Here is an 18154-nt window from a genome sequence, read left to right as displayed (position 1 = left end):
TAATCAAGGAGAGAAGCAACCTGGAACTATGGAGGAATTTCCTGACAGTGAGAATAATTAATCAGTGGAACAACTTGCCTCCAGAAGTTGTGGATGCTATAACACTGGAAGTTTTTAAGAAGAGATTGGATAACCATTTGTCTGAAGTAGTGTAGGGTTTCCTGCTTAAGCAGGGGGTTGGACTAGAAGACCTCAAAGGTCCCTTCCAGCTCTGTTATTCTGTTTTTGTCTTTCCATTAAGATTAGGAAGGTCTTCAAAGGTAGAAAAAGGTAAAGTTGAGTCCAGCTTACCTTGTATGAAAACATGTCATCAGTCATAACTTTTCTTGAGGAAATGTTTTGCTACTTTCTTCTTCTTAATTTTCTCCCGTTAAAATTCTAAGCAGATCTGACCTTACTTAGCTTTATTAAGATCATCACATTTAAATTAGGTCTTTCTTCTAAAGAGAGAACTGGAGCTATGAAGAACAGTTGCAGGAATTGGGTATGCTTAATCTAACAAAAAAGAAGGATTAGGGGTGATGTGATAGCTGTCTTTTATTATCTCAGAGGCTACCACAAAGAAAAGGGGGGGAGTGTGTCAAGTTATTCTCCAAAGCACCTGAAGGCAAGGCAAGAAACAATGGATGGAAATTAATAAAGGAGAGATGCAACATAGAACTAGGGAGAAATTTTGTGATAGAACAATTAATCAGTGGATTGGCTTGCCTCCAGAAGGGGTGAGTGCTCCATCACGGGAGGTTTTTAAGAAGAGATTGGACAACCAATTTGTCTGAAATGATTTAAGGTCTTCTGCTTGAGAAGAGGGTTGGACTAGAAGAACTCCAAGGTCTCTTCTGCTATTTTGTTGGAGCTCTCCCAATTTAACAATGACATCATTCAAATATCTCCACCTTGGAAGGTGTAACCACTCAAGGTTGCAAAAAATTGGTTTCTGAGACAGCTAAATCCCACCATGAATTTTATTGGGCCTTTCTTTGAAGATGTTTACCAAAGAGGTACAACGTTTGACAGGAGCATGGATTAGACCAAGCAGAGGTAGCCATCTTAATGTCTGGTTATGACTTTTCCAATAATATCTCACTTTGTGGGCAGTTGTAAGGAACTGAATTGAATTGAATGCTTTATTTGACCAAGTGTGATTAAACACCCAAGGAATTTGTCTCTAGTGTAGAAGCTCCTAGTGTATATGCAAAGCAACAGAATATTGATAATCAGGAGCCTGAGTGGCGCAGCAGACTAATGCTACTGTTAAAGGTAGTATTTAGCTTCCAGCTTCCAGCTGCCTGCAATTACTGCGAGTTCAAATCTCACCAGGCTCAAGGTTGACTCAGCCTTCCATCCTTTCTAAGATAGGTAAAATGGGGACCCAGTTTGTGGGGGCAATAAGCTGACTTTGTATAAAATATACAAAAGTGTGAAAGCTATTGCTTAATGCCTTGTAAGCCACCCTGAGTCTCCGGAGAAGGGCGGCATATAAATATTTTTTTAAAAAAAATCATCATTATCATCATAATACCAATATGAGGAGAAGTAAAGAAGATAGGAAGGAAAAATGATACTACAGTAATAATACACTACATAGCCTTTAGGCAGGACTGAGAGAACTACCGTATTTTTCAGACTATAAGACCCACCTTCTCCCCCCCAAAAAAGAGGGTGAAAATCTGGGTGCGTCTTATACTCTGAACGTAGCTCCTCCCATCTTCTTAAACGGAGGTTTCAGAGGCTGAAAAAAGCATCAGAAACGAAGCTTCAGAAAAGAAGTCCCCAAACAGAGCTTCAGAGGCTTTTATTCTGAAGCTATTTCAGAGGCATTTTCCTCCCCAAAAACTAAGGTGCGTCTTATACTCTGAAAAATACGGTAGGTCTTCAGCAGAGTGAGAGCAGGAGGGAAAAAACTGTCCCTGTGTCTAGTAGTTTTTATATACGACGCCCTACAGCGCCATCTTGAGGGGAGCAGTTGAAACAGTATATATCCAGGAAGTGAGGGGTCTACAGATATCTTCTCAGCTCTCTGTCTGACCCCTGCAATATACAGGTCCTCAATGGAAGGCAGACTGGTTGCACTGGTTTTTTTCTGCAGTCCTAACTATCCGTTGAAGTCTGTTCCTGCCCTGTTTGGTTGCTGTACCAAACCAGACAGTTTTAGAAGTGCAGATGACAGACTCAATCATTCTTATGTTGTGATTTGCGTTATGGAACGTGTTGGGTGCCCCCTTCCAGCATATGTTATATCTGAAATGAAATTTAAGATGCCTGTAAGTCTTAAATGAAATTTAAGATGATCAGGGAAAAACAATATAACAAATTCTTCCCTTTGCTGTCATATCTAGAATGTTTCTCTCTTGTTAAAATCAAGCTTGCATTTATCTCGCCTGTCCAACCAGCAACCTTCATTGGCAAAATGTGTTTAAGGGTGATTTTGTGATGGAGCATAGAGTGCAAGCCAACCCTGGTTCACTTATGATTGGGTTAATTCAAATTAAGATGCAGTGAGGACCGTTTCCCTAGTCAATAAGGACTACCATGACTATAGAAGTCATGGTTGCCCCCAAGCTTCTTTTCCAAAAGGCAACTGGAGTTGCTTCATTTTCTTTCCTTTTGAAAATGTTTTGCTTCTCATCCAAGAAACTTCTTCCGTTCTGAAGAAGATCTTGGATGAGAAGCGAAATGTTTTCAAAGAAAAAAAAAGCCAAGAATCTCCAGTTGCCTTTTGGAAAGAAGGGACATCATGGTTTCAATCATCATTTGCAACAATAGAGAAGTTTGGAAGATGTCATTGAAAGATATCGAGAAGTCCTCTTACTTCACGAAAGGGGAGACATGGGAAAGAACAGCCAAGGTGGACTGCACGACATACTGCTTGAACCTTTGTGTCTTCTGCTTCCCCCTCAGCTGCTACATCTTTTCCTAGAAGGTGTTGTGACCTAGACTCACTTAGGCATAAAAGACACACTTAGTCTTAAACAAACCTATTTTATTGTAACAGCTGGGAATTACTTCATTCCCAGCTTAGTCCAAATTAATTCCAAACAAGTCCTTCAGAAAAAGTCCTGCGGGCTTATCACAAACCTTTATCTTCTTTGGCACCCTGCCAAAGGCCTTTCTTGGCAAAGCCCCACAAAGTTCAGAAACAAGGGATGCTGACTCAAAACAAATGTAGCAATGTTGCTTTTCTACAAAGAGCCCAAGAGCCGTTGCTGCTCTTTTAAGCCTTCTGGGAGGGGCCAATCATCTCCTGACCTTACTCCCGAGTTGTCCTTTTTGCTTTAGCTGCTCTTGCCTTCTGGCAGCTCTGCGCATTTGTGCACTAGGAACAGGCTCCTCCTGTTCCTCTGCCTCTCTGCTGTCTGACTTTGGAGGCTCCAGAGTCCATGCATCGCTCCCAGATGGCCCTGGCCCCATCTCTGCCTCCGATGCAGAGCCCTCATTCAGGCCTTCCCCATAGTTATTAAAGGAATCTGGCTTCCCCATTGACTTTGTTTGTAAGAAGGTTACCAAAGGGAATCTTGTGACACCTGGGGGACCATCATAAATCTGAGCCAGGTTGCCACATGTCTGAATTTTGTTCATGCGACCACGGAAATGCTTGCAATGGTTGTGTGAAAAATGGCCACAAGTCACATTTCTCAGTGCCGTGGTAATTTTGAGTGGTCACTCAACGAACTGTTTGTAAGTTTTTTTATTATTATTATTATTTTTATTTGATTTATATGCCGCCCTTCTCCGAAGACTCAGGGCGGCTTACAGTGCGCTAAGCAATAGCCTTCATCCTTTTGTATATTTATACAAAGTCAGCTTATTGCCCCCCACAATCTGGGTCCTCATTTCACCTACCTTAGAAAGGATGGAAGGCTGAGTCAACCTTGAGCCTGGCAAGATTCGAACTTGCAGTAATTGCAGGCAGCAGATGTTAATAACAGTGCTTTAGTCTGCTGCGCTACCAGGGCTCTGGTAGTTGAGGACTACCTGGAATCAATTGCTCTTTTAAATCCACCTCCCTCCTCTTTCTAGAAAAAAATAATAATAAAGCCCCCACACCAGCTTTGTCCAATCCTCCAAAATCCAATCTTTCAAACTGGGATCTCTTTACGCCAGTGGTCTTCAAACATGGCAGCTTTAAGACTTGTGGACTTCAACTCCCAGAATTCTCCAGCCAGCTGGCTGGAGAATTCTGGGAGTTGAAGTCCACAAGTCTTAAAGCTGCCAAGTTTGGGGACCTCTGCATTAAGCCATGGAATGACGGCTATTTATGGTCCTGTAATATATCCCTTCCTGCTTTTCTTTTCTCTGTTTCTCTCTACATTTTCTATATCTCCTGCCTGTTTCTAAATCCTAAGCTTCTCGCCGTGCCTTTCTCCAATGTGGTCTTGCACGATGAGGGATGGCAAATCCTTGTTTGCCTCCAGATATTATCTTCGTTGCCAAGAAAGTGGTCAACACCAATCCGAGTTCCTCCTCCCTACGAGCAAAGCGCTGTGCAATTTGTTGCATACAAATCGGGACATAAGATTTAAAAAGCGATGCATGAAATTGGTTTTCTCTGCCTCTCTGATTATGTTTGGTCTTCTTTCCGTTTTATCTCTCTCATCCATGCATGCCCTTTAAGTGTTTCTACCCTTCCTTCCTTCCTCCTTCCCTTCTCTTAATCCCTTTGTCTATTGGGCACTCAATTTGTGCTGGAATTCAAACCGTCGGGAATTTCTTGGGGTCCGAGTAGCAGGAAGCAGCCAAGAGGAACTGTGTCTTTGAATGCATTCAGCCATTAGATTTATATCAAGATGTAGTGTGCATACACTATCTTTTTTTCCCTATTTTTTGGGGGGAACCTGCAAGTTTGGAGGGGGAAAAAAATCAGCTTCTGCACAGTAATCAAGAGAAGAGATTATTTGTAGCTCAGAGTTGAAATGACAGGCTCCTTGGTGCTCTCTGAGCTTGGATTCTGGAAGACATTTCCTTACCCAACTAGGTAACAACATCAGTGCAAGAAGGGAGTGGGGTTTGAAAGGAGGAGGAGGAGGAGGAGGAGGAGGAGGAGGAGGAGGAGGAGGAGGAGGAGGAGGAGGAGGAGGAGGAGGAGGAGGAGGAGGAGGAGGAGGAAAAAGATTGTAAAATAGGTGGATTGAAGAGACTGGAGACAGGCTTCAGACAACAGCTCTATTCAGCAACTATTTCCAATCCAGCAGCCAGTCCCTCTAACAGCCAGCCTTTATATAGAGGGCTGTCTGGGAGCTCAGCCAATCACATTTTAGCATTCTTCCCGCCCAAACAGTGGACCAGAGGGAAAACTTCCTTGTCAATATCTAACATCCCTGGTTCTCTCTGAGCTTGGTTGTTTGCTTGCAGAAGTTTTATTATCAAACCCCCCTCCCTTCTGTCACTGATAATGTTACATAGTTTGGTATTGAAACATCTGCAAGAAAGCAGCCAAGCTCAGAGAGCATCAAGGGCACCACAATTCTTCCCCTTCCACCTCCTCCTCCCCCCCCCTCCTCCTCCTCCTCCTCCTCCTCCTCCTCCTCCTCCTCCCCTCTCTTCTAGCACTGATTATGTTACCTAGTTTATAATGCCTTGGTAAGACCACACTTGGAACATTTCATCCAGTTCTCATTGCCATGATATAAGAGCTGAGGTGGCGCAGTGGTTAGAGTGCAGTACTGCAGCTACTTCAGCTGACTGCTAGTTCAGCAGATCAGTGGATCAAATCTCACCGGCTCAAGGTTGACTCAGCCTTCCATCCTTCCGAGGTGGGTAAAATGAGGACCCAGATTGTTGGGGGCAATATGCTATTTAGTATACTGTCTTTGGCGTAAGCCGCCCAGAGTCCTCGGCGAGTGGGTGGCAAAGAAATACGAATAATAAATAAATAAACAAACAAACAAACAAACAAACAAACAAACAAACAAATAAATAAGATGTGGAGACTCTAGAAAGAGTGCAGAGAAGAGCAACAAAGGCAATTAGGGAACTGGAGCCTAAAAGATATAAAGAATGACTGCAGGAATTGGGTATGTCTAGTTTAATGAAAAGAAGGACTAGGGGTGACATGATAGGAGTGCTCCAATATCTGAGGGGCTGCCACAAAGAAGAGGAGGGGGTCAAGCTATTCTCCAAAGCCCCTGAGGGCAGGACAAGAGGCAATGGGTGGAAACTAATCAAGGAGAGAAGCAACTTAGAATTAAGGAGGAATTTCCTGACAGTGAGGACAATTAATCAGCGGAATCACTTTCCTCCAGAAGTTGTGAATTCTCCAACACTGGAAGTTTTTAAGAAGTGATTGGATAATCAATTTTCTGAAAGAGTATAAGGTCTCCTGCTTGAGCAGGGGGTTGGACTAGAAGACTTCCAAGGTCCCTTCCAACTCTATTATTCTGTTGTTATGGAAGCTCTGTTGAGTTCTTGGAAGAGGAGGCCATCCATAAATCCAACTTGCAATGAAACAGGAACGCCAACAATTCTAATTCCAGCTTAATCCATCAATTTTATTTTTTTAAAATTTGATTTATATGCCGCCCTTCTCCGGAGACTCAGGGCGGCTTACAAGGCGTTAAGCAATAGCCTTCATATTTTTGTATATTTATACAAAGTCAGCTTATTGCCCCCACAAACTGGGTCCTCAATTTACCTACCTTAGAAAGGATGGAAGGCTGAGTCAACCTTGAGCCTGGCGAGATTTGAACTTGCAGTAATTGCAGGCAGCTGGTGTTAAATTACAGTGCTCTGTCTGTGAGCTGTCCAGGCAATTTATTGCTCGTCAAAGCTAGTGCCAGAGTTCAACCTTAATACATAGCAGGCCGTCAACCAGCTATCATGTCACCCAACCCCTTTTCAAAAACGAATCATGTAAAAAGTGGAGGAAAATATAGATTCCCTTTTAGCTCAGAATATAGGCAGTCCTTGATTTATAACCACAACTGAACCCCAAATTCACACTGCTAAGCTATTTTGAGTGAGTTTTGCCCCGTTTTATGACGTTTTACGCCACAGCGGTCAAGAAAATGACTGCTGTTGTTTAGTGACTCATGTGGTCGTTAAGCGAATCTGGCTTCCCCCATCGACTTGGCTCGTCAGAATCCGGCTTGGAAGGTCAGAAATGGTGAATCCTTGATCCCGGACACTGCAACTGTCATAAGTATGAATCAATTGCCAAGGGTCCGAATTTTGATCCTGGGGATCCTGCAACGGTCATAAGTGTGAAAAGCTGGTTAGATCATTTTTTTTTTCTGTGCCATTGTAACGTCAAATGGTCAGTAAACGGATGATGGCAAAATGGGGACTATCTCTATTTGAGATATGCAGAACCCTTTTTCTTCTTTGAATGCAGCATTCAACTGTATAATGCAAGTAGTCCTTGACTTACAACAGTTTAGTGACCGTTCAAATTTCAAATGGCTCTGAAAAAAAGTGAGTTACGACCATGGTTCACACTTATGACCATTGCAGTCTCCTCACTGTCACTTGATCAAAATCCATATGCTTGGCAGCTGGCATGTACTTATGACTGTTGCATGATCCCCTTTTGTGAACTTCTGACAAGCAGACTCAACGGGGAAAATCCAGACTCGCTTAACAACCATGTTGCTAATGGAACAAACACAGGAATTGCCTTAACGTTGGCATTGGCATCCTTCAATCTCAAGAGACTAAGGTATATCGTGCTCTGGAAAGAGGTCCTAAAACAGAGGAAAGAGGCCTTAACAATTGCAGCAAGAAAAGTCATAAATTGACTCGCTTAACCAATGTTTCACTTAGCAACCTACATTTTGGGCTCCATTGTGGTCATAACTCAAGAACTACCTGTATTCCTGGATTTCGGACGGTCTTGATTCCAACAGGTTCCATAGATTTGTGAACTTTCCAAGTATGTTCTTTGAACGTGCATATATTCTCCAAAAAAACTAAAGTACAGATTAACAGAGTGGGAAGGGACCTTGGAGGTCATCTAGTCCAACCCTCTGCCCAACCAGGAGACTCTACACCATTTCTGACAGATGGCAGTCCAGTCCCTTCTTGAAAGTCTCAAGCGACGAAGCTCCCACGACTTCTGAAGGCAACTTCTGTTCCATGGGTTGAATGTTCTCACTGTCAGAAAATTCCTCCTTATTTCTAGGTTGAATCTCTCCTTGTTCAGTTTCCATCCATTATTCCTTGTCTGGCATCCAGGGGCTTTGGAAAATAGCTTGACCCCCTTCCTCCTCTCTGTGGCAGCCCCTCAAATATTGGAAGACTGCTATCCTGTCTCCCCTGGTCCTTCTTTTCACTAGACTAGCCAGGCCCAATTCCTGTAACCGTTCTTTATATGTTTTAGACTCCAATCCCCTAATCATCTTGGTTTGCTAAAGAGCCAAACCTTCCTGCTTTGTATCAAAAAAGCCTCTTACCAACTAGTTTAAAAATGGGGAGGTAAATCCCCTTTCAAATTCACGTCCATTCCCAGGGCTGTGTGAAATGATGTGGAGGAAAGGAACTGTTGTATTTGCACGCACCTTTAGCATTTGGGCCCTTTGAACAGACACCGTGCAAAATGCTGTGTATTCCGTTGAATTGTCGTGTCCGATCTAAGCCATTTATCTAAGGGGAGGGGGTGTCACCAGCTGCTCCTCAGCTACTTTGCCCAAAAGAAATCAAACCGAATAGAATCAAACATTAGTTATACCCTCGGAAGTACAACGTACCCATCAGCAATCAAACTGCAGATTGCACTACGGTCTCCCTGGAGAACATATCATATATTATGTTGTGGGCATGTTGGCGTTTTTAATTTATTTGCATCTGCAATTTTACATGGATGGTTGAGGGAATCTGAGATCCATTTGGAATAAATTTATGATGGTGGGTGCATTAAAAACCAGACAGAAGAGAAGAGAAGAGAAAATAGAAGAGAAGAGAAATATAGGATAGAAATAGACGAGAGGAGAGGAGAGGAGAGGAGAGGAGAAATATAGAATAGTATAGAATAGAATAGAATAGAATAGAGCCTGGATAGCTCAACAGACAGAGCTCTGTAATTTAACACCAGCTGTCTGCAATTAAAGTAAGATCAAATCCCGCCAGGCTCCAGGTTGACTCAGCCTTCCATCCTTAGGTAGGTAAATTGAGGACCCAGTTTGTGGGGGCAATAAGCTGACTTTGTATAAATATACAAAAAGTATGAAGGCTATTGCTTAACGCATTGTAAGCCACCCTGAGTCTCCGGAGAAGGGCGGCATACAAATTAAATTTTTTTTTAAAAAAGAATAGAATAGAATAGAAATATAGAAGAGAATAGAGAAGAGAAGAGAAATATAGAATAGAATAGAATAGAATAGAATAGAATAGAATAGAATAGAATAGAATAGAATAGAATAGAATAGAATAGAATAGAATAGAATAGAAATATAGAATAGAAAAGAAGAGAAGAGAAGAGAAGAAAAATAGAGAAGAGAAGAGAAGAGAAGAGAAGAGGAGAAGAGAAGAGAAGAGAAGAGAAGAGAAGAGAAGAGAAGAGAAGAGAAGAGAAGAGAAGAGAAGAAAAACTTTATTGTCACTTTGAATGTGTATTTGGCATACATTAAAGTGAAATTTCGTTGCATCCAGCTCTCAAAGGGTCACCACCTCCAATATACACTACATAAACACGACAGAATAAATATATGCAGAATTATGCACCTACCCACATGTATTATATGTCCCAGAGAAACAACACAGTCTAGTTCAGATGTACACCTGTGCATGGCGAGGGAAACGAAGCTTATGAGTTTATCAGACGGATGATGTAAATATAAACTGTGGAAAGTCAAATTTAATGTCAATCCATGATTGGAGGGTGTGGGTGGGCAAGGGGTGAGTATGTTCCTTCCTATTTGGGGCAGTGGGTGAACAATAAAGTAATTAGGAAATACAGGTAGTTTTCGACGTACAACCTTTCGTTTAGTGACTGATCGGAGTTACAACAAAACTGAAAAAAAAGTGATTTATGACCGTTTTTCACACTTAACGACCGTTGCAGCGTCTCCATGGTCACGTGATCAAAATTCAGATGCTGGGCAACTGACTTATATTTATGACGGTTGCCATGATCCCCTTTGGCGACCTTCTGACATGGAATGTCAACGGGGAAGCCAGATTCACTTAACAGCCGTTTTCCTAAACTAACAGCTGCAGTGGTTCACTTAACGACTATGGCAAGAAAGGTCGTAAAAGGGGGCAGAACTCACTCAGCCGCTGCCTCGCTCAGGAGCAGAAAGGTTCGACTCAATTGTGGTTGTAAATTGAGGACTACCTATAGTAGTAAACCTGTGTTTTGGACAATGAAGGGGGGGACATGTGTTTGTATGACATCATGGTTTCCGTAGTACCTTCTGAAATTCCATCTCTTTCCTCCTGATTTGTTAGTGCTCAACAAGGACATCAGTACATGTCGTACCATGACCATCACAGGGACTCTGAAGCGCCCATCCCTGCAGGACGAGGAGAAGCTGAAGCTCAACCACCAGAAAGGGTCCTCCAACTTCAACAGTCTTCCAGCCAACGTCTCCAAGATGCATCTCCAGAGCTCCCCACACTACCTGGGTGCCATCAACCTCAATGACTTCAACAACCACACCTTGACTTTGAAGAAGGACAAAAGCCAACCTCCGAAATCCATCTACATCTGCGATGGAGATATCTTCAAAAAGCTGGATTCAGAGCTCTCGCGGGCACAGGATCAAACCAGGGACACCAGCTACGTCATTCTGCCCACCAGCACCTCCACCTTGAGGCCCAAGCCGCCTCCACCACCACCACCGCCTCCACCTCCACCACCGCCCAAGGATGACACCAAGTACAGCATCAACATTGACCAGATGCCCCAGACGAGACTCATCCACCTCAGCATGGCCACAGATCCGGGCTTTGTGGTCAAGAGCCCCCCAAGAGAGCCTGCAGGGATCAGCTGTGGGGAAGGACAAGCTTCTTCAATGATGCAGCAGCAACCGTTGTCTCCCCCGTTGGTCAGTAAATCCACGGACTCACAGATGCCCAACAGCTTGTGTGACACGCTCAAGACCAGTAATACTGGAATCATGACCAAGAATGAGACAGTCGCCACCCTCTCCATGAGCTCCCTAGAAGTAAGTGGCTGAGAGTTGGTGGCCTTCTCCATACTTGGGTTGGAGAAGTCCTTAAATCCCATTCTTGCTAACTGAAACTATTTTTTTTTTAAAGCATAGCTACTCAGAATAGGACAGATCTCTTAAAATAGCGAGGTGCAATCTTATTTTGAGCCCAGATTCCAAGTGGTAGACATTTCAGTGTTTGTTTTAGGAGAAGGGGGTCTCCAAACTTGGCAACTTTAAGACTTGTGGACTTCAACTCCCAGAATTCCCTCCAGCCATTATGGCTGTTTTATAGAATAACTGAATAGCGGAATAACAAAATTGGAAGGGATCTTTTTTTTATTTATTTATTTATTTTTATATGCCGCCCTTCTCCGGAGACTCAGGGCGGCTTACAATGCATTAAGCAATAACCTTCATCCTTTTGTATATTTATACAAAGTCAGCTTATTGCCCCCACAAACTGGGTCCTCAATTTACCTACCTTAGAAAGGATGGAAGGTTGAGTCAACCTTGAGCCTTGGAGAGATTCGAACCTGCAGTAATTGCAGACAGCTGGTGTTAAATTACAGAGCTCTGTCTGTTGAGCTATCCAGGCTCCAGGATCTTGGAGGTTTTCTAGTTCAATCCCCTGCTCAAGTTTTAAAAGATAAGTTTAGACCGGACATTTTTGTCAATGAATTCCAGCAGTGTGATCTCAAAGAGTGTTGGGCTGTGATGGCACTCCTAAAATGATTTCGTTAATTAATGCCCTTCATTAATGACAATCATTTGCTATGCATGGAATGTGCTTACAAAGTATTTTACATTTACTAATTTCCCCACTTATCTCTCCTAATTGTCCTTCAAAGGACGAGAAGGACCTGGGTAGCATCTTTCTGCTATCATCTCCATTGAGCCTCCTTCTATGAGTCCCAGCTGGATGTAAATCTCAGCTCCAGAACCTCATCATCATGTTGGACCAATGATGCAGGAATTGGGGTGTTTCCGGGAGAGAAATATGGAGAGTCATAATAGAAGAAATGTTTCTTATGGAAACCTGGTTAGAAGTCAGCTGAGTCTCTCCAGTTTTGAGTACCATTTGCTTCTGTCGTTTTGAGAGGGAGGAATTCTGGGAGTTGAAGCCCACAAGTCTTAAACTTGCCAAGGTTGGATCCCTTACTTTAGGAGATCAGATCAGATCAATTGTATTCTCCCTTCCATCTCTCCTACAATAGAAGCTCAGTAGAGAAACATTGAACATAGAATATAGAATAATAGAGTCGTCTAGTCCAGCGGTCACCAACTGGTGGTCCATGGACCACTGGTGGTCCATGAGAAAATTTTGGTGGTCCACAGAAAAATTATTTGCATTGTTTATTTTGCACTAAATCAGGGGTCCTCAAACTACGGCCCCTGGGCCAGATACGTGCAATGAACACTTGTGTTTGCTGCAGAGAGTCTCCCCATTCGGGGTCTTTTTGTGCGGGTCGTAGGGGGCAGAAATTATGCTTCAGCTTCCTGGTGTGGGGCTTTGGGCAAAGGCTGGAGGGAAGGGCTGCTGGTGGCAAAGAGCCAGCGGGCCTCGTTCCAGTGGGACGACATCATGGCCTGGAACTGGCTGACCATCTCAGCCCGCTAAGCCTCTTGGCGCTGGTATCTGGCCTTGCACTCCCGCAGGTCCTCCCTCTGCTTGGAAAGCCTATGCTCGTAGTCCTCAGTGTGGTGCTTCTGCTGAGCCTCCTTCAGATCCAATTTGAACTGAACCAGCTGTTTTGCCAACTCGTTCTCATGGTGGCTGCTTAGCTCCAACAATTGCTTCCTGTTGGGGCCCTAAGGAGCCCAGGCGGGCAGCCAAGGAGGGGCTGGGAGGGGAGGGGCGAGTAGAGGCCAGTGAGGCGCCCCTCAACGTGAGTGACATCGAGTTGACCACCACCTATCCAGTCACATGACCACCTAGCCACATCCACTCAGCCGGTCATTAGGCAGATCATATTAGTGATCTGCGGGATTTAAAATTATGAATTTAGTGGTCCCTGAGGTCTGAAAGGTTGGTGACCTCTAGTCTAGTCCAACCCCCCTTTTCAGGCAGGAGACCCCCTATACCATTTCAGACAAATGGTTGTCCAGTCTCTTGAGCACAACTTCTGGAGGCAAGCTATTCTGTTGGTTTATGCTCTCCCCATTAGGAAATTTCTCCTTAGTTCTAGGTTGCTTCTCTCCTTGGTTAGTTTCCATCCATTGTTTCTTGTCCTGCCTTCAGATGCTTTTGGAGAATAGTTGACCCCGTCATCTTTGTAGGAGCCCCTCAGATATTGGAAGACTGCTATCATGTCCCCCCTAGTCCTTCTTTTCTCTAGTCTAGCCAAGAGAGAGAGAGAGTGAATCAGAATAGAGTTGGAAGGGGCCTTGGAGGTCTTCTAGTCCAGCCCCTGATCAAGCAGGAGACCCTATACCATTTTAGCCAAGGGGCTGTCCAGTCTCTTTTTAAAAACCTCCAGTGATGAAGCACCCATAACTTCTGAAGGTCAAGCTGTTCTAATTGTTCTCACTGTTAGGAAGTTTCTCCTTAATTCCAGGTTGCTTCTCATCTTGATTACTTTTTCATCTACTGTTTCTTCTCTTGCCTTCTGGGGCTTTGGAAAAGAAGCTGACCCCCTTTTCTTTGTGGCAGGCAGCCAAACAACCGGTTGTTAAATTATTTGAATCCCGCCACTGGTGTACTTCATCTCTTGTCAAGAGTTAATCATAGTTCTTCCTCTTCCTTTCATTTTCAGAGGCGGAAATCCCGATATGCAGAACTAGATTTTGAGGTGAGTATTTGGGGTTTGCTTCCATGATAAAAACATTTGTTGTGGTCATAAGTTGAGGACTATCTTTCGTGAGGAACAGATTTTCTACTCAAGTCCTCGATAAATAATTTTTTAAAAAATGAAACCAGAAAAGGAGAGATCAGGGAAAGGATTCCTTGTGATGCTATTTGGCCGCTGAAATATTCACTGCCTTGACTTGTTTATAAAAATATTTATATATAAAGGCTGGAGAAGAGAGAGAGAGAGGGAGGGAGGGAGAGAGAGAGAGAGTTGATGGATGGATGGATGAATGGATGGATGGATGGATAAAGAGAGAGATAGAGAGAGATGAGAGAGAAAGGGATGGATGGATGAAGGATGGATGGATGGATAATGGATGGATGGATGGTGGATGGATGGATGGATGGATAAAGAGAGAGATGAGAAAGAAAGGGATGGGTGGATGGTGGATGGATGGATGGATGGATGGATGGATGGATGGATGGATGGAGAAAGTGAGATAGAGAAAGAGATGAGAGAGAAAGGGATGGATGGACGGATGGATGGATAGACAAATGGATGGGTGGATGGATGAATGGATGATGGATGGATGGATGGATGGATGGATGGATGGATGGATGGATAGATAGATACTGTAAATAGATGAGAGAGATTAGAGAAAGAGATAAAAGGATGGATGGATGGACTGATAGGTTAGACAAACAGACAGATTATAGATAGATAGATAGATAGATAGATAGATAGATAGATAGATAGATAGATAGATAGATATGTAAATGTTTACAATGTTTATTTCCTTCTCACAAAACCTCAACTTATCTGGATGTGTCCTGTTGTAGAAAATCATGCACACAAGAAAACGTCACCAAGACATGTTCCAGGACCTGAACCGGAAGTTGCAACATGCAGAGAAAGAGAAAGAATCTCCACCAATGGAGACTAAGGTGAGCCTTTCTACTTGGAAGTTTCTGAGCTCTACCAGACCTGGGTGCAAATAGCTATTCCTTCTTCTTTTTTTCCCCCTTTCTTTCTTTTTCCTTTTTCAAAGTCTCTATCTAAAATCGTAGAAATGAAACCGAGGAGGCAGTTTCTCTGCAGCTCCCAAAGTGAAGGAGAAATTGGCCAATGTTTACAGAAGATCAAGATTCTTTCTCGGCGTTGATAGTGCCACTACTCAAACTGCCCCCCCCCCCCGCAGGTTTCAGAAAGCTGGAGATAAAAATCATACAATAAAAATAGGACCTTCCCTCTTCCCTAAATATTGGAAACCTCAACCATCCACCTAGGACAGGAGTCGGCAACCTGCGACTCTGGAGCCGCATGTGGCTCATTCATCCCTCTTCTGCGGCTCCCTGTCACCGGTCAGCTCCACAATTTATAGGGCTTTCAGTTAGGACAGGTAGAGGAAAAAGGACGCCGCTCTAGGAGGAGACTCTATGGTGGGGGAACTGGACTTCCGGTCAGCTCCAGAATTGAACCACGGGGGGGGGCTTCCTGTTAGGACCTTTGTGGCTCTTTGAGTGTTTAAGGTTGCTGACCCCTGACCTAGGATGAATTCTCAGAAACATTTTTCTTTAAATAAACTTCTAGAGCAGGGATGGAGAAGTATGGCTCCTTTATGACCTCTGGACTTCAAGTTCCAGAATTCCTGGCTGGCTCGGGAATTCTGGGAGCTGAAGTCCACAGGTCATAAATGGGCCATACTTCCCCTGTTGTAGAGCTATTTGACCAACACTCATCTCTTCAGAGCAACAGGCAGAGAAATGTGGTCATGTGTAGCCAACCTTATGTCAATCAAATTGCTATACTTGAATTTAATTATCTCCACCCAGGAGATCTCTAATCCTGGTGCTCGATTGGTGGCTTAGATCCCTCCAGATTGTTGTCAGAAGCCGAAATTTGTGAACATGGGTCATATTTGTCCCAAAGATGCTTCTTTTCCAGGAGGTAACTGGATTTTCTTGTTTTTTTTTTTGAAGACGTTTCACTTCTCATCCAAGGAGCTTCTTCAGCTCTAAATGGATGGTGGGAAATGGAAGGATTGATACCCCTTGCAGACAGCTGGTCATTTGCATCCACACCAAGGGTGTGGGAGTATGAATGGATTTCCAGAGGGATTGCAGACTACAGGAACTATTAGCACTACTCAGGTGACTCTGAGGACACAGATAAACATCCAAGTGCTTCAAAAATCCTCTAAAACAGTGTTTCTCAACCTTGGAAGCTTGAAGATGGGTGGACTTCAACTCCCAGAACCTTCTGGGAGTTGAAGTCCACCCATCTTCAAGCTACCAAGGTTGAGAAACACTGCTCTAAATGGATGTAAATGACCAGCTGTCTGCAAGGAATATCAATCCTTCCATTCCCCACCATCCATTCAGAGCTGAAGAAACTTCTTGGATGAGAAGCGAAATGTCTTCAAAGAAAAAACAAGTAACTCCAGTTGCCTCCTGAAAAAGCACCTTTGGGACAACCATGACTGAGAATCTCTACAGACTTTAAGAAAGACTGTTTTTTTTCCCCCTGTCGTCCCCCTGTTGATTTCAATACATTTCCTGAAAGATCAACCTTCTTTTGTCATCTCCACACATACCAAACTCATTCTCTGGGTTGAAATGAGGAGGGGAAAAAAAAAACCCATATATTTTCTCTTATATGTTTAGGCCATGAAAAGATGGAGCGTTTCCTCAGGTGGCAGTGATAAAACTAACACCAGCGTAAGTCTTAACCGCCTGCGTTTCTCCTTCAAGGACCTCATAGCTGCATCTTCTCTCCAACCTTGTTACGCTGCATGTGGTCAGCTACATCCTGAAACAAACATTCAAGCCTTCCCCGTCACAAGCCAACATTCTTTGAATGCTTCCTCCCTCCTTCTATAACTGGCATCCCATAGCGAGAAGATCTGAGCTGGTCATCCACTCACCTTGATGGACCTTTGATTGCATTCCACCCCAACCATCCATAATGACTGGTCATCTTTCCTAGCCTTGCCCACATCCAACATCAGTAGTGGGATTCAGCCGGTTCGCACCACTTCGGAAAGTTTATTTATTTATTTATTAGACTTCTATACCGCCCTTCTCCCGAAGGACTCAGGGTGGTGTACAGCCATATTAAAACACATAGATTTACAAAATTTAAATCCAATTAAAATCAGATATATAAAATTTGGCTCAAAAATTAAGACATACATACACCCCTTATAAAATCCGTATTAGGCCAATCTGGCTTGCTGGAACAGTAGGGTCTTCAGGGCGCGGCAAAAGGTACGCGGGTCGGGGCTAAGACGAAGCTCTAAGGGGAGCTCATTCCAGAGGGCTGGTGCCCCCGCAGAGAAAGCTCTTCCCCTGGGTGTTGCCAGTCGACATTGTTTGGCTGACGGCACACTGAGGAGCCCCTCTCTGTGGGAGCATATTGGGCGGTGAGAGGCTGTTGGTGGCAGAAGGCGGTCTCGTATATACCCCGGTCCTAAGCCATGGAGTGCTTTAAAGGTGGTCACCAACACCGGGAGACCACCGGGAGCCAGTGCAGCTCATGCAGGAGGGGTGTTACATGGGAGCGCCGAGTCGCCCCCATAACCACCCGCGCGGCCGCATTCTGGACCAGCCGGAGCCTCCGAGTGTTCTTCAAGGAGAGCCCCATGTAGAGAGCATTGCAGTAGTCCAGACAGGACGTGACGAGGCCGTGAGTGACTGTGCGCAGGGCATCCCGGTCCAGAAAGGGACGCAACTGGTGTATCAGGCGAACCTGATAAAAAGCTCCCCTGGCCACGGCCGTCATATGCTCTTCCAAGGACAGCCGTGCATCCAGGAGAACATCCAAGTTGCAAGCCCTCTCTGAGGGGGCCAAGATCTTGCCCCCAATAGTCAACGATGGACCCAGTTGACTATACTGGGACACCAGAAACCACAGCCACTCGGTCTTGGAGGGGTTGAGTTTGAGCTTGTTCCTCCCCATCCAGATCCGCATGGCCTCCAGGCACTGGAACATCACGTCAAGGGCATCATTGGGGTTAACCGGTTGTTAACTTTCTGAGCAGTTTGGCAAACTGGTTGTTGGAAGAAATCATTAGGGCAGAGAACCAGTTGTTAAATTACTTGAATCCCACCACTGTCCAACATGGTAGACTTTCCAAACTTGGCATGCTGATTTCTTTCATTATGACATTTAGACAGGTAGTCCTTGACTTGCAACCTTTTGTTTAGTGACCATTCAAAGTTACGGCACTGAAACAAGTGACTCATGAACTTATGACCGTTGCAGCATCTCGATAGTCACGTG

General features: G+C 44.1%; 1 protein-coding gene across 1 annotated transcript in view; it reads left to right on the top strand.

Moving 5' to 3' along the window:
- Positions 1-18154, top strand: part of ADGRB1 (adhesion G protein-coupled receptor B1) — a 280832-nt gene that overhangs the window by 258954 nt on the left and 3724 nt on the right. The window contains exons 28-30 of the mRNA XM_070939737.1: positions 10378-11096; positions 13838-13873; positions 14713-14817. Coding sequence (XP_070795838.1) covers positions 10378-11096; positions 13838-13873; positions 14713-14817 — 860 coding nt within the window. The remainder of the gene's footprint in view (positions 1-10377; positions 11097-13837; positions 13874-14712; positions 14818-18154) is intronic.

Source organism: Pituophis catenifer, unplaced genomic scaffold (assembly GCF_029215685.1).
Source record: "Pituophis catenifer annectens isolate HBS135680 unplaced genomic scaffold, rPitCat1.0.hap2 SCAF_3, whole genome shotgun sequence".
Lineage (NCBI taxonomy): Eukaryota > Metazoa > Chordata > Lepidosauria > Squamata > Colubridae > Pituophis > Pituophis catenifer.
This window is presented reverse-complemented; position numbering and strand designations above follow the sequence as displayed.